At 34.3% G+C, this 26067-nt stretch overlaps 1 protein-coding gene across 1 annotated transcript in view; it reads left to right on the forward strand.

Annotated features, from left to right (window-relative positions):
* The window catches only part of megf10 (multiple EGF-like-domains 10), a 76475-nt gene that overhangs the window by 31648 nt on the left and 18760 nt on the right, over positions 1–26067 (forward strand). The window contains exons 8-10 of the mRNA XM_088912298.1: positions 16552–16764; positions 23003–23177; positions 24983–25103. Coding sequence (XP_088768424.1) covers positions 16552–16764; positions 23003–23177; positions 24983–25103 — 509 coding nt within the window. The remainder of the gene's footprint in view (positions 1–16551; positions 16765–23002; positions 23178–24982; positions 25104–26067) is intronic.

Raw genomic sequence — 26067 nt, forward strand, 5'->3', positions numbered from 1 at the left:
TGCAAGCTCAGTAAGAGCTTTCCAGGAACAAATGATGTAACTGTATTTGCAGATGTTACACTTTTTGTGTAATCTATGAATACAAAACAGGATTGCACAAAAAGTATTGTATTATTCTAACCTGACAAACTGAATAAATCTATTTTATATATATATCCACAATATATTTTAACACTGACACTTCTTAAACTTTGTTATTTCAATCTTGTTGCTTATAACATTATGATCAGATTTGTGATAACACAAAAAAATGTGCAATTGTGGTCATAAGCCTGTTCTTCAGCACAGTTAGGATTTTTTGTCAGAACTCTCATTTTTTAAAGCTTTTGTGTCTCTTGAAAAATAAATGTAGAAGAAATGGAATAGCCAAAATGTTCTTTTTTAATTATTTGCATTATTATTCAATGGTACCGTCAAACACAAATTCGTTAAGCCTTTTGCTTATAGAGCAAAGCAATGCCAGACCTTCAACCTACTTTCTCTCCCAAAATTAGAATGAGCAAAATTGTATATAGCCAATCTAGAACACAATATCACAAGCTATTGATTCTCTATATACAGTGCCAGAAACAAGGTCAAAGTAAAGAAAAAAGAAAAAAACACGTCAGTTCTTCACAGAGGCAGGCTGATTTTAATTGGGATTATGTATAACAAACGGGCTGCTTTCTTTATAGCTTTTCTCCCACTCATCATTCTGTTTCTTACACTTTAGCTTTGTGAATTTTTTGGTGATCTTTGAATGTCATTGAATATAAAATTATCTTTGTCAGTTTCAGCAGTGATTTGTTTCTGCAGAATTGCTACTGCACGATAAAGATAAGTAATCATTTACTGTATGTGTGAAAAGTTTTGAAAACACCAACTACCTAGTCAGTATATATTTATTTATATCTTGTTACAATGATTCAGCTAAACCAAACCCTTCTAATCTTGAACTAAATATAGAAAATATATTGTAATCCTGAAACCTCAAGTAAAAGAATAATTTAAGAGTTTATTTCTACTGCAGTGGTTACAAGTAAGAAATGCTGGGATAATAGTTGTAGTTTTATTGTTGGCAGGTTTAAGAAGGCATTAGAAGTCTTTGTCACGGATATCTTTATTAAGTTGATTGATTATTTGACTTAAATAACTTAGTTATTTCTCTGCCAAAACATCTCAAGGCAAAATTCAAAGCGGTTTGTTATGATTTTAGATATGCTTAAATATCTTCTTTCATTAAATGCCAAAACTTGACAATTTGATACCATTTAACTTTCCAAAAGTTTGTTACTTTCCATGATTTTGGCTCACGGACTACAATGGTTTCAATCAGAATGGTTTTAAGCTATCTTTTAGAAAAAACTTTTACATTTTAGATTATTTATCCAAGAAACAAAATAGCGTGTCATACAGTTCAGTAACCTTTCCCGATTTACTTTTATTTAATTTAATGCAGGCACATGAATGTTTGCATATACAGTAGTAGCCACAAAATAGAAAGACAGCATAGTCTAAAATTAAACTGTTCTTGTTTTGTTATCACATCTGTAAGCCAAAATTTTCACTACTGTAATAAGGGACAACTACATTCAAAAACCAAAATTTGGTCTTTTCTATGTAAACTTGTCAAATCAGGATGAAATTATCATAAAGCAGACAACACTTGTTCAGTTCGGTACAAGGTATTATAATCAAAAACTGAAATAACTCATCATAACATTTATCCACAATTTAAGAAAAAAAATCTCAATACAAGTTTACAATATTTTGAGGAGATATCTGGTCGCTTCAAAGAGAGCACATGCCTGAGGTGGTAGTCTGGAGAAACAGCAGAACTCCCATTGCCAGTCAGCCCATTTTGCCATTGTGTTTTATAATAGATATTTATATTCTCTGAGACATGTCATTATAATTATGGTGAAATCAGATGTTTTCCTATTGTTTTTCTATTTATTGTGTTTCTTTACATATAAACATACCTTTGTTGAAGTTGATCTGCAGTAGTGACAAATCATTTTTTGTTCTGTACTCACTTTTAGTACTGAGATGACTTTGGTGGTGTTATTTGCTGTTCTATCTGAACACCATGCATTGATTCTGATCATTTTGAGTCATGTTAAAAATTGTTTCTTCAAATGCATATTCTTGGTTGTCCAATATATTTATTCTGCACTATGAATTTTTTTGATGGTATGGATTTGGAAATTCACCGAACTGCCTTTTGAGTTAGATTTTACCTGAATTATTCTTAATTAGTTATTTAGCAACAACTATTGCAGTATACAGTAATGTACTATTATTGGGGCCTCAGTGTTTTGACTCCATCTTATGTTGGCGTAAAAGTCGACAAAGGGAAAGGATATGGGTGGAGGCTGGGCTCACAACTGAGGTCCGCTTTTATTTTGGGAGGATATCTGCACTTGGGAGTGTGGTAATCACGTAAGGAGTAAGGTTAAGGATCTCCATCCTATCAATGTTATTCTTTCTCAAACTTCTTTGCAATTCCTCTGTATAGTCTGGTCATTCAGGACACTGTTTGGCTTTCTTTGGCAATGGTTTTGGTCTCCAATACCCATGACTCTCCTATCAAATATGATAGCTTTGTAGAATTGCTTTGAGGGAAACAGATATTGCCAAAATGCAGGAATTTCATTGGAAACAACTAAGTACTGTTTAGTGGCCTTCTCGTTCGCAGAGGCGAACACAAAGAGTAGCTTGATAGTTCCAAATTAATTTTAAAATGTCTATGTCAGGTCAGAAGTTGATGAACCAGAAAGACTGGCACATTTTCAACAAACGTTTCAGTTAAAAATAGCTTTTGTTTCAGTTTATTACCTTGCAATGTTCAAACCATTTTTTTTTATCTCCTGACCAAATCCCTACTGAAACAAATGTTCAGTCTCTGGTATTTTACAACATTGAGAAATTACATGTCTGATCTTGGTGAATAAAATATTTGTCATGTGTTCAATCCCTCAGCTAATTTACTTTTTTTTAGCTAGGCATAAGCTAAAACATGCTCTAGATAACTGTATTTTGTACCTTTCACAGGTTCACTTTCTGGAGTGTACAGCACTGAGATAGTACCCATGTCACTATCAGATCACGATTTATAAAACTTTTCACATATGCTTTTGAAGGCATTTTTCTTCTGGAATGTTGATGGATTTTATTTAATGGTAGCAGAATTTAGAGTGTGTGTCCTGCTTTTACAGCTTTTTATTGTGGATTTTCGTTGAACAGCATCTCATTAACTTGTGTGCATTCTTGTTTATTTTTTACTATTTCTATCCTTTTGTCATTGTCAATTTTGTTTACCCCTGATACTCCTGTATCTTTGCATCCCTTTGAAAAGTCTTGTCTCTCCTTAGAGGCTTTAAGATTTACTTTCTAGTATTCCACATAGATATTGAAGATTTGATTTGTCTCCATAATTAAAAAAACATGATTTGACATTTGATGGAAAAAGTAATACATTCTCAGAAAAAATGGCCTTCTTAATGTCCTATATTTTATAATCATAATCATTTTTCTGGAAAGTGCTGCCCGTTATTAGCTGACCACTGACAAAAAAAAAAGGTGACACAAATCAGACTAAATAATTTTAAAAATACATTTGAGAAGCTTTAAACTGGAGCTTCCTTTCATATACAGTAGTACAGTCATATTTTAACAGAAGGTTAAGTTTGTGTAACGGATCTTGTTTTTCCTACATCTGCTGTTGCACAAAAATGTGGCTTTGTCTCTTGGCAAGACTGACACATCCATCTTCAAAATGTGGGTGGAGTACCACACCAAGATGTGACATCTTGGAGAACTGCCTGGATGGTACTATATACAGTATAAATAGGAAGCACCTCCTGGAGAACTAAGAAAGTAGCAGATCAAAAACAAAATGCTGTTTGAGCGTACAGCAAATCAGCAGTTTTAAAATTGTGTTAAAAGAGCAAATGTTTAACACTGGAAAGAATATTTGATGGGATTTAATTTGATTGGAAGGTTAATTGACTTCTGGGAAAATTGGACCTAGTGTAAATGTGTGTGTGTCTGTGTTTTTTTTACCTAAATTGGACATAGTGTGAATGTGTGTGTGTTTGTATGTCTCCTGCCTCATATCTACTGCTTGCCTGGATAGGCTCCAGCTCCCCCTGACCCTGAATTGGAAGAAGTGGGTAGTAAATGGATGGATGGATATTCTATTCATGGGCAGCACTGTGGAACAATGATTAGCAGCACTGCTTTGCAGCGCTGGGACTCTGAGTTCAATTCCCATGGGTGCAAAATCTGCACGGATTTTGTATATCCTCCCCATATTTGCATCGGTTTCCATCAGGTGCTTTATTTTCCTCCCATAGTTCAAAGAAATACTGGTAAGTTAATTGGCTTCTGCAAAAATTGGTGTGAATGTGTGTGTCTGTGTGTGCTCTGCAATGGACTGGTGTTCCTTCCAGAGTGTATCCTGCCTTGCATCCATAGCTTACCAAGATAGTCTCTGGTTCCTCTGTGAGCCTGTATCAGATAAAGCTGTTAGAAAATGGTTGGATGTTCAAATTACAATAAAATAAACAACAGTGACAACCTTTACCCACATCCAGCTGATATGGGCTATACCTCTTTTTACAAATGCTCTTCTGATGAAAATGAGATATTACAAAGCATTTTGAATAATGAAAGCCAACTTCGAAACTATGATGAAACGATACGAAGAAAAAAAAACTCCACCAAATGTAGAGAGTGAAGAGGAAAGCATCGTAGGAGTTGCTTCATATCAAGTGTACGCATCACATTCCACTAAGTAGTATGGGTGAGAGCTAGCACAGAGCCTACAGAGTGGCATGAGAGTCATGTGTGATACAGTTCATCGTGTCTTGCTTGGTGTGTTGTTCATTATTTTATGTGCGCTCTTTTTGTATTTGAGTATTTGTGGCTTAGACTTTATCATGAACCCTAAAGATATTAGGAAAATGGAAATTGTGAATTGTGTGAGTAGTGAATGATTCAGAAAGCAGATGAAGTGGTTACTGCACAGTACTGTACTTAGGTATGATAAATGATGTCTAACTAGGTAAGCAGGGTTTTTTATTACTAAAAATACATGCCGCAGTATGAATCTTAGTTATTATTCTTTCTTTATTGTTTTTAGTGAAAAAAGGTAGAGATGACATTTTTGCGGTCCAGAATGGATTGTAATTTTTGCTCATAAGAAATAATTGAAATAACCTTTTCTTTTTACAAATTTTTGCTAAACAAAAGGGTTTGTGAGAACCAATTGCATTCGTAAAAAGTGGTGTAATGTGTAATGTGATATGGTTGTAATGTACACTACAGCCAGTATAGTGTGTAGTTGCTTTAGTCTTCAATCCAGTTTATTGTATATCTACTGTATTATAGATGTGAAAGGAATCGTTTCCAAGTATTGCAAAGGCATAACTCAAAAATGAATAGAAAACAGACTAGGAGAAGGTTATTTAGCATATAGTACAAAAGACTCTCTGCAACCACAATACTTCCATACAGACATGGCTGCAGCTCTGTAATATTATAATTCAAAATGTTGAAAACTGACCTTTTTAAATGGCTGTGAAACTCATCAGCTCCAGGACCTTATAATAGACATATGTTTTTTATTAAAAAAGAGCAAAGAGAGAATTCTGCTATGAAAAATGAAAGAAAATGTTTTTGCTGTGGAAATTTCTTTGTTTTTTTCTTTTTTGAAAGTCGCAGGGAGTGATATCATTTTAATTCCTTACAATACTGTTTTTTTACAGTTACTTACAAAGCAATTGTAAATTATCTTTCACATCTTTCAAGAAAGATTTGCTAAATAACAACACCATGAAAGAAATTGACCATCTTTCATTCACTAAACTGCTGCAAGTTTGTAAATCAACAAGAAGCAGTAATTATGGGGAAACAGAGGTAGAAAGGTGAAATGTTAATAATTTCTCTTGAAAGTAAGGCTAAGGATTATTACTGTTGTATCAATCTCTTCATTGGATTTCATATTACATGTTTTTGTTGATTTGTTGAAGTTTGAAGCTTAGTTTTAAATTTATGTATATACAGTACAAATGTGCATCTTAAGCAGGTGTTATTTCAGTCTTCATTTATATCACCAATTCTCATTTCTGACTACTCTAGCAAACTGTTGGTTGCTCATAAGAATGGAAGAACAGCTATAGGAGTTATAACATGCCAGGAGTCTGTGAGACAATATGGATTGTACATCCTTTGTAAATCTGCCAGGAAAGCTGTGCATCTTTGTCTTTAGAACATTATACACCAAAATGAACATGTATCAAGGTGTGTGAAAGAAAGTATGAATTGGTTGCTTTTGGCCTGATTTCATTGGACATGTGAGTCATATCACATCAGAGTCTTAACACATATTGTATTATAACTGCACTAGTAAAGATAAATGGGGTGTACTGTATGCATGTCTGTGTCTGTGTGTGTCCTGCGATGGACTAGGTTCTGTCCAGGGTATATCCTTCCTTATGTGTTACTTGCTTGGATAGGCTCCTGCTCCTCAGCAACCCTGTATTGGATAAATTGTTTAAAAAAATGGATCAATGGATAGTAAAGACAATAGAAGTGTCCTGGAGCAGGGGTTATTTAGCTTGCTGAAAATTAATCAAAGGTTTTGAAGAGTCCATGCCTGCATTGTCCTACAGTAAATGGAGGTGAAAAGTCTGTACTGGAAGGAAGAGAAAGCATAGCTAACCAAATGTTTAAAAACTATTTTTTTAAAAGATATCTTACAGGGAGAAGAAGAAGGGTTATGGGTTTTTCAATGTACCTGCTTGTGAGGCTTTTTATATATTGTGATCTCTGTTTTCATAATATTTCACCCTTGCCCTTTACGGGGTGTGACAGCACCAGACTATAGATTGTGGAGACTTCCAGGTCAAATAGATGGATATATTCTGTGTGGCTTTTTGACTGTAGTCATGAATGAGATAACTGGTACTGTACATGATATCAGATATGTTTTATTATTAGATACATACAGTATATATTTTGTATATATTAGATATGTGATAAAATCTTGAGGCTGGAATTCCTTATACTGTATCTGTAAATGCAAGCACATGAGATCCAGATAAGGCTAGTTTATGATAGTTTCCCTGGAGTATACTGTAATATGGAAGTTTCATATAATTTTGAAAATTAAAGAAAATAGAAGACTCTTGTCATTTATTTGGAGAATTAGAAAAATGGAATTAAATCTGATTAAAATCTTTAGCAACTTAAATTTGTATTGAATAAATTGTATTATTTTGATGGGTGATTGTGTTAAAAAAGTAGTTAAAAAACTAGTTGTTTTCCTAAGTCTCTGATCAAAGTGTACAGTATGTTCAATTTACATTGATTTAAAATTTAAGAAAATTTAACGAACAATTACAAACATGAATGGGCTTTTTACTCCTTTTAGCTCTTTTGGTAGTATTATACCATATTGAGTTGATCTGATCCATTTGTACTCGAAGGAAGCTGGGATATCAGATTCCACAATGTGGCTGTGTAGCTTGTTCCAGACTCTCACAGCACTGTGCATAAAAAAGTACAGTACCTCCTGTTCTCTATTTCAAAATCAATTCCATATAGTTACTTATATTCTCTGGTTCATGTTTCATTGTTGATTCACTTGGTTAACTTAGAAGATTTTGAAAACTTGAATCTGGTCCCCTCATAGTGTTCTTCATTCCAGTGTAAAAAGCTCTGCTTATTTAGTATGTCAGTGTAGAATGGTTCTGAAGGATTTTGACTAGGCAGTCGTCAAAGCCACTGATACATATTCAATTCAGTTCTATGCATATTGTACCAACACAATGCAGTTTTTGTAGCCATAGTTATGGGCCACGCATGATATGATTGAAGTAATATTTAATTTTTGTAAGGTGTTTGTATAATTTACAGGATGTGGTACATTACATTTATTATTGGTACAGCGGACCGTTTTAGCCAAAGCGACTTACAATCTCATCCAGTCAAGGTGCAAGAAGTGCACCATAAAATATAAAATATTGTCTTTTCAATATTTTGCCCCTGAAGTATTCAAAAATACTGTAAAAGATGGAATTTTCAGACTCATACCTTTAGCCAGGGAGGGAACCAAAATCTCACACTGTGTATTTATTTTAATAACTTCAAAATCAAGATACAAAATAGTTGGGAATACATGTTTGATATGCCAATTCCATGGAACCAAGTTTTTAACTTGATATAGAGAACTACCATGGATGTCTGTTTTAGGATTATTCCATTTAAATTAATACACAAAATGTAAGCGACTAGAAAAATGCTAAATCTATGGGGTTTGAAAAACTCCCCTACAGGTATGTGTAGGTTTTGCCAAATAGAGGAGAAAGATGTAACTCACCTTCTTTTGGACTCAGACCGAGCAATGGATTTCTCCATACAGTGTTGCCTTTCAGGTAGATCTTGTCAAAGTACTTTTGGGAGACTAAAGAAATAATTCAGATGATATTGGAAACTTAATTATAATGTTAGGAAAATCCTTTGTCTTTAATGCAAAATCCAATCCTAAACAGGTTTGTAAACAGGTTGTAAAACACCACTGGCACCTTGAAACTAATTTCAAAGGATCAAAAGTATATTGATTACCTTCAACCTAAATGTGGGAAATCTAATTGAGGGGGAAGCTTGGTACCCACCTTGACAGAATAAGATATTCAGCCTTATATACAGTTGAGAGGAGTGCCGATTGGTCAGGGGGCAGGATGTAGAAGAAGGATAATAGTAAGCTGGCTGCTGCTCAAATTGTCTTAACTCTGGAAGTCACTGCTTTCCTTTCTCATTTGCTCCTCTCTATGTGCAATGATTAACTGTTAAGGAACAAGTAATAGGTTTATTCCATGCTGGAAAGAGAAGAAAGAAAACACAACGTTACGGCTGTGGAGCCTTCTTCGGGTGAGAGCACTGTTATAACTCTGTTATAACCCTATGTATCTGTCTTGTGTATACTTTGGTGTTCTATAAGAAAATGTGAAAATGGTTTATTTGTCCTTACAACTACTTATTATACTCTATATATGTTTCCTGTTAAAACGTACAGATTAGTGACCTAAAGGATAGAGAAGGGATATTCCTTAATTGTCACTTATGAGAAAGTATTGTAATTTATTGTTCCTGTGAAAAAATTTTAAAAAACTTCAGTAACTTCACAATTTGCAATTTACTGTATGTACTGTACACAGTGATAGAGATTGATCTGTTTTTTTTCACAGCTTCTTTATGGCTTAACTGTTTTTGTCCCTTTTTGTGTTGCAAAGACAGAAACAAGAAAAAATAGTAAACAACATTGTCTGATTTATCACTATTATTTTCGATTACATACAGTAATAACATATTAAAATAATTTGATTATAATGTTATTAATTTATTACATGTCTATTTATATTTTTTAGATTATTTAGATGCTCATTCAGTAGAAGTCTCAAGGCCGCGATATGAGGTGTTTGCTAGATTTGGAATGGTTGACACTTCCTTTTCTTCATATTATTCTTTTTTGGAAACATGGAATTTGCCATTCTTTTTAGTTGTGTATCACCTAAATTGAATGTGAGTCCTGAAGAACTCTTTTTTTCTTTCATTCATTTGTATTTTGCATCACTGCAATACAATCTCATGTGTATATGATAAGATAATTTGGACCATAATTATGCCAAAGCTTCGGTGTCCTTTAAATGGAAGCAAAGATAAGTACAAACAATACATATATTCAAGGCACAGAAAACTAGGAACTTGTTAACGACTTTAAAAAATAAACTCTTAAAACAGAAAACATTATTTTATGGTTCTAGGCTGATGGTCTCACTTGATAGCTGTTTTGAATTTGGAGATTTCTGGCAAAAAGGCATATAGGAACAAATGTGGTCAAAGCCAGGATGTGCATCATCAGGCTGTGGAGAAGGCCTTCAGCCAGTAATTAAGAATATCAGAAAGCAAAACCATATACTTAGCCGGCCAATGAATTTACAGGAATAGCAACACAAGTGCATTGCTATGAGTTAATAAGGGCTTTTTACAAACCCACACTTCAAGAAAGCCTCCCGCAAACCATACATTTTTCCTTACCACACCCCTTGGGATGGAAATTGGTGAAAAAAAGAAAGTGAGTTTTCGAGGACAGATAATATGGCACATGGCAGGAGGGCTGAAAATGCACATACTGTATATTTGATGTTCCAGTGGACAGGCTTCATAAACAATCTGTGTACCTGCAAGTACTCATCCCAACAAACATATAAAAAAATGATACATTTATATATATACAAGTCTTGTAATTTGCATGTATTGTTTTGTAATATGTACATTGTGCACACTGTGTGGTGTAGAGAACAGTATGAATATGAATCCCAATGTACAGTACATGTATGTATATGGCAGATAAGCTCCTCTCTCTTTCTCTCTGTACTCAAAAACTCTTCTAGATCAGAGCTGAGGCTTGTGTAGGTGCTCTGGAACAGATGTAGAATCAGCTTTTCATACTTGAACTTCAGGTGAACGTTGGGTTGACTCATGCACAGTCCTTTAGTAGATTCTGGCTCTCAGAAAATGAAGACAGCAAAGACATTTATATGCATGATTAGCTGTTAAATTATTAATTCAATGATGAACTGGCATTATTTTTATAATACTTCTTAATGTATGTTAGCAGCAAGTCCTGAAATTCCTAATGTATTGTGTATACCACAGTGTCAATGGAGTTCAGCTGCTATTCTCGTGCCATGGGATGTTATGTCTGGTGGCCAAGAACTGCAAAAATGTGGTTTCATCTACTGGGGGACAGCAGAGGGTGGCATTTTTGGAAAAAGGGTGGAGAGGTATTTGTCAGAAAACACTGCTGTGACATTATTTTGTGAATGCAGTAGAACAACATTTTCAACACATGTGCCGGAAATGTCACTGCTGGGTTTTCAGCGTTACCCAAGACAAGCTGTTAGTTTCTGGCAAAATTTTCTGGCAGGTGTTGAAAATCCTGCGCTACTGTGTTCACCAAATCATGTCGCAGCAGTGTTTTCTTGAAAATGATGCCCCAAGTTATGTTCCATTGGATGACCCACTCTGTTCTTAAAAATGCCTCCCAGAGGATGTGCTGTTGTGTCCTTGTGGATATGCAAATGATCAGAACTCAGCTACTATAGTATTGAGCATTAATTGCTTTTTAGAAAGGTAAAAAGGCATTTTTTAATCAAGGAATATATTGTGTTTTTAAATCTATTTAAATGTGGTGAACTGCTAATCAGTTTTACGCTATTTTTTACAACCTCATATGTACAACCTAAATTTACTTGCACTTTCATTAAACCACTTACTGTATGTATTTTTAAGACCATGGATTTATGACATGCTTTGAATCATGTCACTCGCTTACTGTAATGAAAGTGAAATAGGGATGGACTTCTTTACATTGAAACATGATCATTTTAACTTTTTAGTCTCTAAAAATATTAAAGACAGAAGGTGTTTTTTATACACCTCTTTCAGATACAATGTGATGCATCAAATTATGAGCAGGTATTACATGTTTTTTAAAATCTGAAAGACATTAGAACCATTAAGAGTAGTACATAACACCTGGCAATGAGCCAGATAACGACTAAGCAACCACATGGTCGAATTTAATCAAAGGTGGAAATTATTAACAGATATTGAAGATGATGTCATGCTCAAGATTTCCATTGTAAGCTATGGCAAAATTTAAATTGAATGGACATTAAGAGCATGTCGAAATATTTTTTGAGAAAGCTGTCAACACAGCTTATACAATAAGTACAATACTTGTTTAAATACAAGTTAAATTGCACTGAATTGTGTATAAGCATTTAACATTTTGTCTTACAAGTTCAACATTTAAAATTGAACACAAGTGTTACGACGATTTCTTAAACTCAGGAACTGCAAAACCCCTTTTGTAAAAGCCACTTAAAAAATAACTTAAAAATAAATTACACCCAGTTAGCAACCTCTTATTTGAATACTGGTATGTATTACCCCAGTTGTTACACAGTGTAAAGAGTACAGTTTGTATTCATACCAGCAGCTGCCAGTAATAAAATAAAAAAGAATGCATTTCCTAATAGAGACAGACATAAACAGGGTAGTAGCTTGTTTTTGAAATGTAATGTACAGTCAGTTACTAATATCTGTTTCAGCAGAACAATGCTGCAGGTGTATTACAGCGCAAACCAAATAACCCAAAATCCAAGGTCACCTTATGTAGGATTGACTACTTTTAAACTTGTGATGCATAATACAGTATATTTATCATCATGAAAAAATGCTCCTCTTTTTATCTTCTCCAGCTGCTTTGAATTTGGCTTTAATTTTTAAGGCAGAGTGTCTTTTTTTTAACCATCCTTGCCTGTAGCAGCAGATGAAATTTTAAACACCAGGAATGCACTCCTATGGGAATGAAGAGTGTCAAAAGAGTCACGTTCAATCCGGCATACACAGATTTCAAATTGGAAGAATGTGGAAAAGTTGACTCTGGCAAATTAGAGAAAGACGTGGACAGGCAGTGTTCATTGCTTGCTTTAAGGTCTGGCACAATGTGTTGCATAAAACTGTCAGCGTAACAAGACCTACTGTAGGCTGTTTTTTTTTTTCAAAAAATACAATTTATTCTTTTTTTTATTTTAGACTTTTGGAGTTATTTATTTAACATACTTATACTGTTTGCTCAAGTATTTAGTTATCCAATATTGTATAAAATATATTTTTTTAAATATTATGTAGAAAATTAATCATACTCAGGAGGCTTACTAATAGCAGCAGACTACTGATATTCTGGTAATACATGCTGGTAGTTTTATAACTGTTATCAGCATGGTCAGTATATTCATACACTATATACACATCTGGTCATCATCCAGATTTAAGTATTTTTTATAAAGTACATTTCGGTGACTTTTAAAGGACAGCTCTTAAAATCTGTAGAATTATTGTTTGTCATCACATGGTAGGGTAATATTTTAAAATAACAATTTGCCATTTTTCTATTTTGTCTCTCTCTTGCCAGACCTCACCCCCAAATATGTAACAGCCAAGCATTTCAGATGATCCATATCCTGTTTTCCACATATAACCTACATGATCTCATTTTAGAAATCCCCCATGCAATGACTTTGGTTATGAAAAGGGGATGCTGTGGGTGAGGTAAAGGAAAAAACACAAAAAACCAAATATGTTGAAAATTTCCTTAAAACGTGTCCTAAAATATTTGTCTGTTGCCTAATCTTGTTTTTAATTTAATTGTATGTGATGTCTGTGATCTTGGGATAACAGTGACTTTGCACAAGCACCATATGACTTTTTCATGTAATAAATAGATATATATTTTTTGTTTTTAGTTATATTAAACGGAGTACAGGTGACATTACAAACAGTACAATATATGGTGTAAAAAGCAGTGTTTGTCACGATTAGAGTCCCTCCTCCTTAAGGGTGCTCCGGACTTGATTATGTGCACCTGACCCCTGTTCCCAGTCCACCTTAAAAGCCAGGCGCTGACGTTCATCCGGGCTCTGCATCTGATTTCCGTATCGTGCGAGTCCGGGACCTGGAAGCGCCTGGTCCCGTTCCCTGTCCATCAGTTCTGACCCAGTTCATGTTTTTAATTCCTTGTTGGATGGATCACCTGGCTATGGACTTATTCTTGTGTTTTTGGATTACCCTCTGGATTACTTTTGGATTGTTTGCCTCGGCCACACCTCCCCTGTGCACCAGCGTACTTTGGACACACCCACCTGTTTTCATCCCCGTATTCCTGCATGATCTTTTTCCTAGTGTTTCCTCACGATTCTGGATTGTGTCGTCCGCATAGGGTCCGGAAAGAACTGTTCGTTACAGTGTTTCTGGGGCAAGGCATTGACAGTTACCCTTTATTACACTTTTTTAAAATATTTCACACACTTGGATTTCTGAAAAATACAATATTTCATTGTAATGGGTTAAAGATTCCAAAGTGTGTTTTTCTTTTGTGATTCCCTACTGCACAAGCGTCCATTGTTTTTATGTTATGTTATTATACTTTGTAGGTACAGTATATGGAAGTGTTTTAGAAGTATTCCTGCAAAAGCCTTACTTTTATGTTTTTACTTCAAAAGGTTTGATTTGAAGTTTGTGCACAAGGGATACATTTTTCTCTTCTAATCTTAAGACTGATAAAAATTATATAATTTAATTCCTGAGTCAATGGGAGAAAGAAAAAGAGCATCTCATTCTGTATAACTGCAAACATTCCTAAGTGATTAGGCATTGTGGCTGTAATTCAATCTCCAATGAGCACAAATCAGTGAAAATCCTTCACAAGAGAAAACTGGGCATTATCTGATCAGAGTAACTGGGGTGGCCAAGGATAAACCTTCAGAGATTCAAGAGTAATAAATTCATAAATAAACCTCTTACTTTAGTTTTATTTTTTTAATTATAGGATGATCATTGAAAATATATGACCTAATTTTGTAATTGAGTTTTAACCTTTTGTTACCCACTTTGATACACAATACATTGGTTTTAGTAATTCTAATTTAATCCAGCTGCTGGTGGAATCTTTGCTAGTTGAACAAATACAAATTTAAAGTAAAAGCTTAGGCCATGATATTCCAGGAAATTGATTTTTTTTCATTTGAAAGTCTATACAGTGGCACTGATTTGTTTGTTATTGTCGGTGTGTTTTCAAATAGATATAAGAAGGTACTGTAAATGCAAGATTATGAGATTAAGAGATGAGGCTATTGAGGACATCAAGCTTGGTTGCAAGTAGCTATTTGATATGGCGGTTTCATTAGGCTGTTTATTGTCATTTGCTTCAACAAAATAACTGGATAGCTTATTCCAAACTCCCATAACCTTGTGTGTAAATAAGTGACCCTGTTTTCAGTTTTGAAAACACTTCTCCTTAGATATCACATACTGTATCTGCTATTTTGTATAAGTTCTAGATTTTAAAATTTACACGAATCATTCTACTGAAGTGCAAGAAAGCAAATATAGAATTAAATGAAAGCTACTGTAGTAAAAACACAAATTGCACAATTTCATAGCTGCACCTTGCTGGTCTAATTTGATAATAGCCAACAATCTAAATAACCATTGTCATGTGAAATATACAGTTTCTTTGTAATAGTGAGCAATTGAAAGCTCTATCACCACCGTGATATTACACAAGATTTGTAGAATTACCAAAAATATAACATAATTTTAAAATAAGAAATACTCCAAATAAATTCTAAAACCACACTGGAATAATAAAGTAAGAAATCTACCCTTCAATTGTAGTCAGTGTGGACACATTTTACTTTCTGTTATTTTAACAACCCATGTTAAATTAACATGCTTTCTTTCAAAGAAGAAGTTGATGTGATATTTTTGTTCATCCTTTAACCAAAATTTTAATGCCTCAGTTCATCACATTCTCAATTTACTTAGCCACATACTGTGATTAAATTTTCAGCATACTTGTATGTCAACAGACCAGTTGTGGGTACCACCAGACAGGACTAGAGATGAAAATCACTCAGTACAGAAAACTTGGATAAACATTCACAATACTGACACAGATCCTTTATAATAATAAGGAATAATTAGTTAATTAATTATTAGTTTAGCTACTAAAATTAGTTTTTGTAAGTTAAATATGTAGATGTCTACACTGTTGGTGAGATAATGAATTTCATAAAATGGGTTACAAAGTTAGCAAATACCATTTTCAGAGATCCTGAATAAGTTTCATAAGCTTTGTGTATAGAATGTTATATTCATTTTAGTAACCTGAGGTTAACTAGTTGTAACTATTGTTAACTGATTGCAAGAGATATGAAATCGTTAAATCGTTTAAATAGTTAAAAAGTGTTTTATTTTTATTGTGCTGAATTTTTCATGGTATTATTAAATGTATGATAAGACAAAAACTGTCATAATGATTAAGTAGTATGATGTATGGTGTAAATCATATACAGTATGTTTTGCTGAATGTTACATTTTTTCTTTATGAGCACAAAATATTAAGTACATTAGTGAATATGAGTTTTTACTGAGATTGGATAATAAAGCTTATACAGTGTACTCCATACAAGCACATTGAAACTCCATGAAGCACATTTGTGTTGGAGACATTTTTTTTCTCAGTTTCGTTTATTTTATTTTTGTTTACTCCTCATACTCCTGTATGATTTTCCAGAGAAATGATTTCAGAACAAATTCAGATTTCCAACGACACTGCACATTGCACATAATGATTTAGGTGCAATGAGATTTGCGTCTTGTATTTGGGTTGGTCGTAGAAAAGTTGTAATAAGTTATCTTTGTATTTGAGTGCAGTATACAGTACAGTAACAGCAACAAAGGTTTGCTGGTTTAATGACCCGCACCTCTTTAACAATGTAATTCTACCAATTGTTGGCCTTTTTTAGTAACAGGTTTGCCCTGTATGTTTACTGCATAAAAATACATTTATTTTATAAGTCCCATTTTTAGAGTCTGAGTAGGAAATGTATGAATTCTGAACTAAGCTGCGCTGAAATATATTGTTTGCTCAAGGTGTCAAGATGAATGTCCAGTTGGAACATATGGAATGAGCTGTGCCCAGATGTGCCGGTGTGTGAATGGAGCAAAGTGCTACCACATCAGCGGTGCCTGCATGTGTGAGCCTGGGTACACAGGAGATCACTGTGAGATCCGCTTGTGTCCTGAGGGGGTGTATGGCATCAAGTGTGACAAAAAGTGTCCCTGCCACCCTCGCAACACTCACAGGTAAGGCTTTTGCTGTTTTTTTGTAGTCTGTCTTTGCCTCTGCTCAAGCAAGGGGGCTCTCTAGAATTTCCTTGCACTGATGCAGCAATGGATCGCTCCATGTTTTTTAAATTTACGTTGCTTTTATGTCGTGCCCTATCTTGGATCTGCAAATACTTTTGCTGCTACTCCCAATTACAGTTAAATAAGTACAGCAATCCCTTGCTTTATGAGTGACCTCTACACAGGTTTATGGTTATATGAGATGTAGTAATGTATGCTGTTTTTCTTTTACTTAATCATTTAAACATTTAAAGAACAGATTTCCACTCTTGCAAGCTGGGCTCTCGGAACGCATTGTCGAGATTCTTCTTTTCTCGTATCTTGAAGAATTTGATTTTAATTTTTTATTACATTTGAACTTTTTGTAATAAATGCCCATGTGTGTTAAAAGCATATAATACAGGATAGTACCTAATGTTTACACATTTGCTAAAATAAGCTAATGCACTGTACTCATTTCCTGCACTCTACTCATCAGACAATGAAGGTTAGATCAAAATTAAACTCGCTAAAAGTGGTTGTGTTCTGGAGCAATGCTGTGTTTGATGTTAGACAGCTGCTGTATTGGAAGTGGGGGAATAATGGAAATCTGCAGCAACAACAATGCCATTGATGAGAATAACATCTTTAGCAGCTTGCAAAGCATACTGACTCTGGCAGAGTTGGTCGTTAGTTATGAACCTTAGTCAGGTGTCAGAACAGCTTCTGTTATTGACAAAAACAGCTATTTTTTGGCAGCAAACATCCTGATCTATCAGAAGATGGCATATAAAAGCTAACTGAGTTTTAAATTCCCTGTTTCTCTGTCTCCATCTACTAGTGGGGAATTCAGCTCATATATTTATTGGCATATTTCAGGGAATGTGTTAGGGTTAGAAATATAGCTAATCCCAAAAAATATATTGTCTTGACTTTATTTTGTCAAATGGACCCGTACATTCCACATTTTGCATTTGATTCCTGATGAGTGTTGGTTTATTTGACTAGATGAAATTATGATTTATCTGTCTAAATATAGTCTATTATTCTGGCTATATACTGCAATATAGTAAATCACAGATAAGGGATTCTATGTGGCAGATGATGTTTGTGTTCATAACATAATATTTCATATTTTTGGGTCATCACAGATGCTAGTTTCAGGGAAAACTGGAGTCAAGCTTTTGATCCACAGGGAATCTTAATCTGGACAAATTAATACAGATTTCCACCATTTTGACTTTTTTCTTTAGTGCAGATGAGAGAATAATTTTCAACATAGGATAACATTCTATCAGGTGATGTTGCTACAATAAAATTATGATTGGATATACTGTATAGTGGTATTGCTTCACAGGACAGTGTATCTAGAAGCAATGTCTACTAAACAATATGAAATGAATAACCTTTCACCTGTGCTTAAAAGAGTCTTCAAATAATTGAAAACAGAGAATGTTTGTACTGTTGTGTCCTGCCACAAGTTTATGTGTTGAGCCTAGTAAAAGTAGGTTTTTAGAAGAAATTATGCAAGTTTAAAGGAATATATATTTGTTTTATTGCACCTTGTTAAAATATTTTGGATATGTATGTAATTCACCTTTTATATCAACCAAATTAGCTTTCAGCTACTTATATTTATAGTACACATTTTTTTGTTTTGTGCATAATTGAGATTCCTGATAAGGTTTTAGTGTTTTACATGTATATTTGTTTTCTGAATTAACAAGTTTATTTTTGCTGCTAGTTGACATAATTTATAACAAAGGTTTTTCTGTGATTTCCATGGAGAAATGGAGGAATGGAGTAGCACTGTGTTTTAAAAAAGTAAAATTTATTTTTTAATATGTTTGGTCAAAATAAAAGCATGTTTTGATTTGCAAAATAAAACAGGTTCAGGGGTTTGATTTTTTTTCTGATTCTAAAGTGCCTTTTGCAGAGCCTTTTAAGTATGATTCAGAAATAAAACAAAATCAAAATCTAGCTTTTTGTTTTTCTTTTCAAAGTATAATTAATTGTCTTCATTTACATTAAATTAACACAGTGTCCTGTTATTTGTAAACAGGGGTCATAAGGAGTCAGTAGAATGCTTAGTGATATATAGAATGAACCTTAGTTTCTTCAGCTGGCTTTACTTTGCCTGTTTCATTCCATATTATTGTACTGTACTTGTTAGATTGCCTTTATAAGAAAACTAAATAACGAACATTGATATCAGTGATTTATTTTTATAAGCAGTTAAACTTAGGTGGTGGTCATTTTGTTATTGTACATGGTTTACTGAACAATACGTTTTGTACGTAGTTAACATCTGATGCCTTTTCACAGTCAAATATATTAATTGTACAGTTTAAGATAATGGTTGACAGACAGCTTAAGATAATGGTTTTCAACTTCTTACCCTGGTGCTGCATGGGGATTTAGCTAGGATCGTGTCTCAGTGGTATTTACAGTATGTGTCACAATGTTCCGGTAGGTATCACTAGTCAAATAAGCTAAGGATTAGTAAGGTCAACCAGAAGCCAACAGGAGCAGTTCCATACTTCAGAGCACCATTTAAAGCCCTGAGCAGAGAAATGCCTTGTGCAGTACATTTTACATGCATCTTATTGGTCACCTGATTCTCTTAGATCTGATTAACACTTACAGTAGGGTTTAAAAGAACATAACAAACAGTGATAACTAATAACAAGTGCTCTTGTTATTAGATTTTTTTTAAATCTACTGAAGTCTTCAAAAGTGTGTTCCTTCTTTTGGGATTGTTCTGCTTCAATTGGCTGCAACCACATGATTACACAAAATACCTTAACAACAGAAAAAAAACTAAACTTTCAATGTCAAACCCAATTCATATTAATATTTAATCTATTTAAATACAAGGTTTTACTGGAAAAAGGTAATTAACCTCTATATGCATTCATCATTGATGAAAATATTATAGATTCTCTTAATATGTTTCTTAGCTTTTCATTTCCATCTTTGTCTCTGGCCATAAAAACAGTAATATTTCTATGGTGCGAATTAAATCCTAAGTAACTGTGCAATATAGTATCATCATCTTTTTAATACTTTAATTTAAAAATCTTGTATTCCCTCTTATTTTATCTCAGTTGACATTTGCACAGGAGGGAATTAAAGTATTTGGATGGCTTCACTTTCAGGCTTTGGTTGTCCTAAGTGACTACCCCAGTAGTGCAAACACAATCACACCAGACAAGCCACTTCCTATTCAAAGCAAATCTGGAAAATCTATTACTATCTCATGAGCTAGAAGAATTCTTCAAAAGATGTAGAGGTCAAAAGTCCTCAGGAAAGCAGGTGTGAGTTTCTTGTGCTTCCACACAAGCTGCCTGTGGTCAGACACTGGAAGGACTTTTAGCCTGATTGCGACTGTGGACAGTCAATCCCACCAAGGGCCAGGAAACCACAAGAGCTGTATTGTGCCTACCCTTGAAACACAGATTTTCAGACACAGCTGATGATGACCATTTGTTAAGCGTCGTAACAGCTGCCTCGGAGCTTTTTCAATGGAGCTGCTGTTTCAGGTAGGGACAGCTGGTCTCCTACCAGGTACTGGCGCCTGCAATTGTTGGAGAGTCAATAAAATTCTTTCAGGCTGCCGTTCTGATTACCTTCATTATCTGGAGCTTAGAAGCTTAGAAGACCCTTAGAAAGACTAAAATACATGTAAAATTGTAAAAACAAAAAGCTTAAGCACGTGTTTTTAGTGACAACACTGAAGTCAAAGTGCTTGCTGTTGTACTAAATTAATGTATCATCATTTTTTTTAATTAGTACATAGAGTTAGGGATGCATGAATATAAGAAATGGTCCTTTGCAACACATTTGCCATTCTTTACAATACAGGAGCATTGACTGCAATGTGACTGCAAATTTTAAAACATGTTTTTGTTCATGATACAGTCTAAATACGCAAGATATTTCAAAATACAGAGGGAAACATTCTCTGAAGTAACAATGTGCTTCACAAGATGCTTGTTTTGGGAGATTGTATGTTACTTCCTTTTGAAGTAAACCACAGTATCCTTTTAATTAACATTAACATTAATAACACCAACTAATGTTTTTAAGAAGAGCAGAAAACACTAATGGAAGAGCTAACACATTACTTGAATGAAGCTAAAAAACACCATCATAACTCCTTAAACACTACACAATACAATGTAACAACATGCAAAATCCTTTATAACCATTTGTGCAAATTACATTACAGGTATGCATTTTTAGCCTCATTCAAATAAAGGGTTCCTGTGAAATCTTTGAATAAATTGTTTATGGTCATAATGTAACATGATTGTGTCTGAGATGCCTTATGAATTGTGCACAACACAGTGTTCAAGTGCAGAGAACATTTTTAACAGCTAAAAAATAACACATGATATTTGCACATGAATACTGTCACCTAACATGTAAATATAAGATTTTTTGGAACACTTTATTTCAGAGATTGTCTCAGGCTATTATTACTAAAACACAGCTTTTTGAAGGCCAGTATTTGACTAACATAAGGCTAATAAATGGCTTACTAGTGAAACACGTTGGCTTGTGTATACATTTACAAAAACAGTACGTGCCTAGCTACCCTTAATATAGGGGCTGCCCATCATTTAAGTACTAAATGTCCTGTAAATGAAACTGCATGCTAACTATGAAAGAATTTCTCATGCACTTCACAGAAAACATAGTCAATGTGATAATAAATATGTCTTCAATAGATACATCAGTGGTGTAGAATAGTTACTTTCCACCATTCAAATAACTGAAGTCTCTTAGGAAATATTTGAAAATGATTTTTTAAAACAAATGTTTGGGAAATATAAAAATGAAGTCCTGATCAAATGGTTTGGTAAATTCAACATGTAGTTCTGATGAGGAGCGGTGTCAGCATGCGAGCTGCAGAGGAACAAGTAGAGGAGAATTCATCACTGAAGATACAAAGAAACAAAAACAATATTTTGGCTCCTGAAACTTTTTCAGGTGTGTTGGACATTAAGAAGAGAAGTTAGGTGAATAACTGAAATTTAACAAATTCACCTTTAAACCTTCTGCTTCAATGCTACATTGACTTATAAAATAATTTCAAGATTCTGCCATCCCTTATATACAGTACATGTACATATATATATACAGTACATGTTCATATGACAAAGACAGCACATGTTAAAGACTGGTGTGAATATATACATCTTGTATAATAAAGTCCATAATGTTTGAATACTGTATAGCTGGGCCTATGAAAATCAGTTCTGATCAGAATCTTGAATTAGCCGGGTACAATTTGTGAAAAGACCCAGGATTCAGTTAAATGTATAGAGTAAAGGTTGCTGCAGCACATTTTTGGAACATTTAAGGAACTAACAAATTGAATTTGTGGAACTTAATTTGACAATCCACGCTGTCTATACAATTTTGCCAATTTACTGCAGAAAAAAAAAACATTATTTAACTTAATATACATTAATGTAGGCGTCAATGTCAATTAAGATTTGCTTTTTTTGTATTGGCTTTATTTAGAAACCAATTTATCTTTTCTTTCAAGAAGCATTATAGGCAAGTGGAGATTCAAACTCTACTTTTCTGAACACTTAATGAAAATCTGAAATATCTTAGGAGTAAGAAGACTGGTTTAATAAGCAACTTTCCCTTTGAAGCCTTTTAGTAGAACTGATTTTTACAGGAAGTTGATGGAGTGTGCTCCATAGCACCAGTATGGATGCATCAGGGAAAGATTAGAGATATGTTTTTGCCCAAACATTTACTGTATTACAAGTACTTTATTTGTTTAATACATTATCATACAGTTCCACCAGGAAAAATAATCTCAAGATGTATAAGAAATAATTTTCACTGTAATTTCTCAAAAGGCTCAGTCTGCATTAGTCTTGTAAATTATCACTAAGCTATGAAAAGTGGAGATGTGTACCATTGTGTAAAAGCAATTTAATTACTATGGAGATGAAGCATTTATATTTCACATGTTTTATGTGTGTGGTGTGTTTATTAAATTCCATCAGTGTTCTCTGTGGAATGCCAAGTAATATTAAACAATACAGCATAAGAATCTGTGGACCTAATTATCTGACTTGGCTATCACATTTCACTGTGACAGTAATGTTGCCTGTTATGATGATCTGTGATCATTAGACCACAACTGTCTTTGTAGTCGCAGATATTAAGAGCCTTTATCCTCACCCACCAGCTGTCACCCCATGTCTGGAGAGTGTTCCTGCAAGCCTGGCTGGTCTGGGCTCTACTGCAACGAGACATGTGCTCCTGGGTTTTATGGGGAGTCCTGTCAACAAATCTGCAAGTGCCAGAATGGAGCCGATTGCCACAGTGTAACTGGCCAATGCATTTGTGCCCCTGGATTCAAGGTAGTGTGTATAATCGGGCTGAGTAAAATGCTTAAACAGAAGAGTTTTTTTTTTCATTTTCTTATTCACATTTGCTTCACTATAAGGTGATGAATATTATGCAAAGTACAATGTTTACATATAAATATACTGTAGATCTAAAGAAACTTTAAGTACTGCTTTGCCCTAAGTGGAAGTTTGATCAGTAATTCTTCTATATATAATATTCCAATATTCCTGTCAAACAATTCTAACGCAATTATAATTCCTGTCTGTATGTACAGTAATAGGACACTTATTACTGTAAACATTAATTTATTACAGATTATGTACTGAACCTCAAAGAAATGTCTGAAATATACAGTACATGACATAGGTAAATGAATCGCGATAATGAACATTTTTTTAATCATCAGGTTGTCTTTTGGGAAAGTAGTACTGTATGTGTGGACGCAATAAGAAGCAAAGCTACACTGTGTGAAAAGCTTTGTTTGTTTTGTGTGTATGCCAGATGGCAAAATTCTAGCAGGGAGCTTGAGTTTTGCAATTAGAATATTCGTTGTATAAATGTCATACTTTAGTCTTACAAAAACATTGTTGTTAAAACAAAAACAGCATGGGGATGTGTGTTGTCCTACTGGAATGTTAACATGATAACATGATGGATGAAAGGAAGCAGTTGAGGACCCAGGACTGGATTATTGTACTGCTGTACAGCCAGGCTACTATTAATCACTACAAAATTAGTTCACGAAGAGACTAGACACTGCTTCCCTGATCATCACAGTTGGACCTCCCCATTGCTTGACCTACACAACACAACAATAAGTGTATCATTTTGCATGTCTGCACCACACTTGGCAACATCCATCAGAGTGATCTACACTAACGTGGACTTGCACAGCTGCACAGCCAGTGAGTCTGTGTGAGGTGTTGTGTGTATGATCATTGAGCACGGGGCCACTGTGTGGTCATCTGGCTTATAAACAACGACTGTGTAGCCTCCTCCTCAGAGATGAACTGCTGATGTGTGCGTTATTATGATCTGGTGTTTCTGATTAGTGAAACAGTGTGAAAACAATAACAAAGATGGAGCAAGTTCCATGTTGTTAGGTTTTTTGTTTTGGCAGGATGCTGCAACTCATGGTCTCAAAGATCATGGTACTGTATATCATTGAATATATGTAACTGAAACTTTTTGACAGTTTAGAAATTGCTAGGTCTAAACACTCCAAATGACACAAAGGCACTGTTCTCATGATAAACTAGCAATATTTGTTTTTCTGTTTTATTCATCCCTGAGTTTTAAGAGACTTGATATTCAACTTGTTTAAAGACTATCAGCTTTGTTCAGTCACGTCTTTCACTAGTGTGATGATTTAGCGTTTACTCAACAGTGAAATTTACTTGACTATAACACAGTCAGTCACTGATTATCAATTATTGCATGTACTGTAGGAGTGTGTTTAAAATTGAGAACAGAGCTGTGGGAGTAAGGAACCTACCCAGCCATGTTCTTGAAGTTGATACCCTGCATTCATTCAAGAAATGATAGAATGAGATCTTTGGATCAATAAGCTACTACCAAATGGGCTAAATGGGTCAAAAGGCATCCTCTTCCTTGTAATTATTCTTATATTTCTCCATATTATAATCTCCAAATATTATTCTTCATAATTTTGTTAATAAAAAATGGTTTACCCTTGACATACAATAGATTTTTATATGCACCTATTTAGTAAACTGAATAATAACAGAAAGAGAACATAATTTTTTATCTGCAATGACACCAAATGTCCACCGTATGACATAAAGTTTGTTTTCAGGGTCCACACTGCTCAACACCCTGTCCTGAGGGAACTCATGGAGTGAACTGCTCGTCCACATGTAACTGTAAGAATGATGCATTGTGCTCCCCAGTGGATGGATCATGCTCATGTAAAGCAGGTATGTACGGTTTAGCCACTTGACAGGAAAACAAGTAAAAGTAAAACTGAATTAATCTTGTATTAGTTTAACAGTCCTGAAGAGAATACTTCATGGGGAATATTTTCCGTTTATACTGAGGTTAATAATGAGGAGAACCTAAAAGAGTCAAATAGATTTAATTGGGAAATGTGGTGGATTAGCTATTTCAGCACCTCATGTTGGCTGCTTATGTATGTTTTATCTTGCGTTGTTGTGATCAGGTCTTTAAAACTTTTTAGCAATGTTTAAGATTGCCATATAACAGGCTTGGTTTCTTTCTTTGGTTGGTATAACAGTTGAAAATAGTCTTGGCAGTTCAGAGTAAATTGCTAATGCTGATCACATACACATATTGTTACTGAACTTAGTGAAATGTTTTTGCACAGTGCTTTAGATCTAATTGAAAATATCTGAAATAATGAAATCCACATATTGAGCACACTGAGCCGAGCATACAAACCAGTGACTACAGTGATGTGCAGTAGACAGTGGCTATTATGTTGTGTCACTATATTAGTATATTTTATTTATAAAAAGGTTTCTAAATGGTTGCAACAGACCCTGCTCTTTCCAAGGGTTTTCTCAGGTTCATGTATCTATGCACACACAAACTTCCCAATGAAAAGTCAAAATATAAAAGTGCATGTTGTGCACAAACATCTACATTATACAGTAATCACCCAGTGTGCCTATTTAGAGGTTGCTTGCTGGATTCTACTGGCAGGTTGACTGTAATAACTGCCACTCTACCAGAAGAGTCCACCAAGGAGCCTCTAACTGATGCAAATGAAAAAATGTGCATGTTTGAACAAAATGTTTGTATTACAATAAACTCTAAAAGTAGTGTCTGGAAAAAAAATAAATTGAAATAAAATAAAGATCTAATCAAATAGACAAATAGTTCCAGGTAGTGTATGGAATGTTTCAGTTTGATGTTTAACTT

Source organism: Atractosteus spatula, chromosome 3, assembly GCF_055471065.1.
Source record: "Atractosteus spatula isolate fAtrSpa1 chromosome 3, fAtrSpa1.hap1, whole genome shotgun sequence".
NCBI classification, from domain to species: domain Eukaryota; kingdom Metazoa; phylum Chordata; class Actinopteri; order Semionotiformes; family Lepisosteidae; genus Atractosteus; species Atractosteus spatula.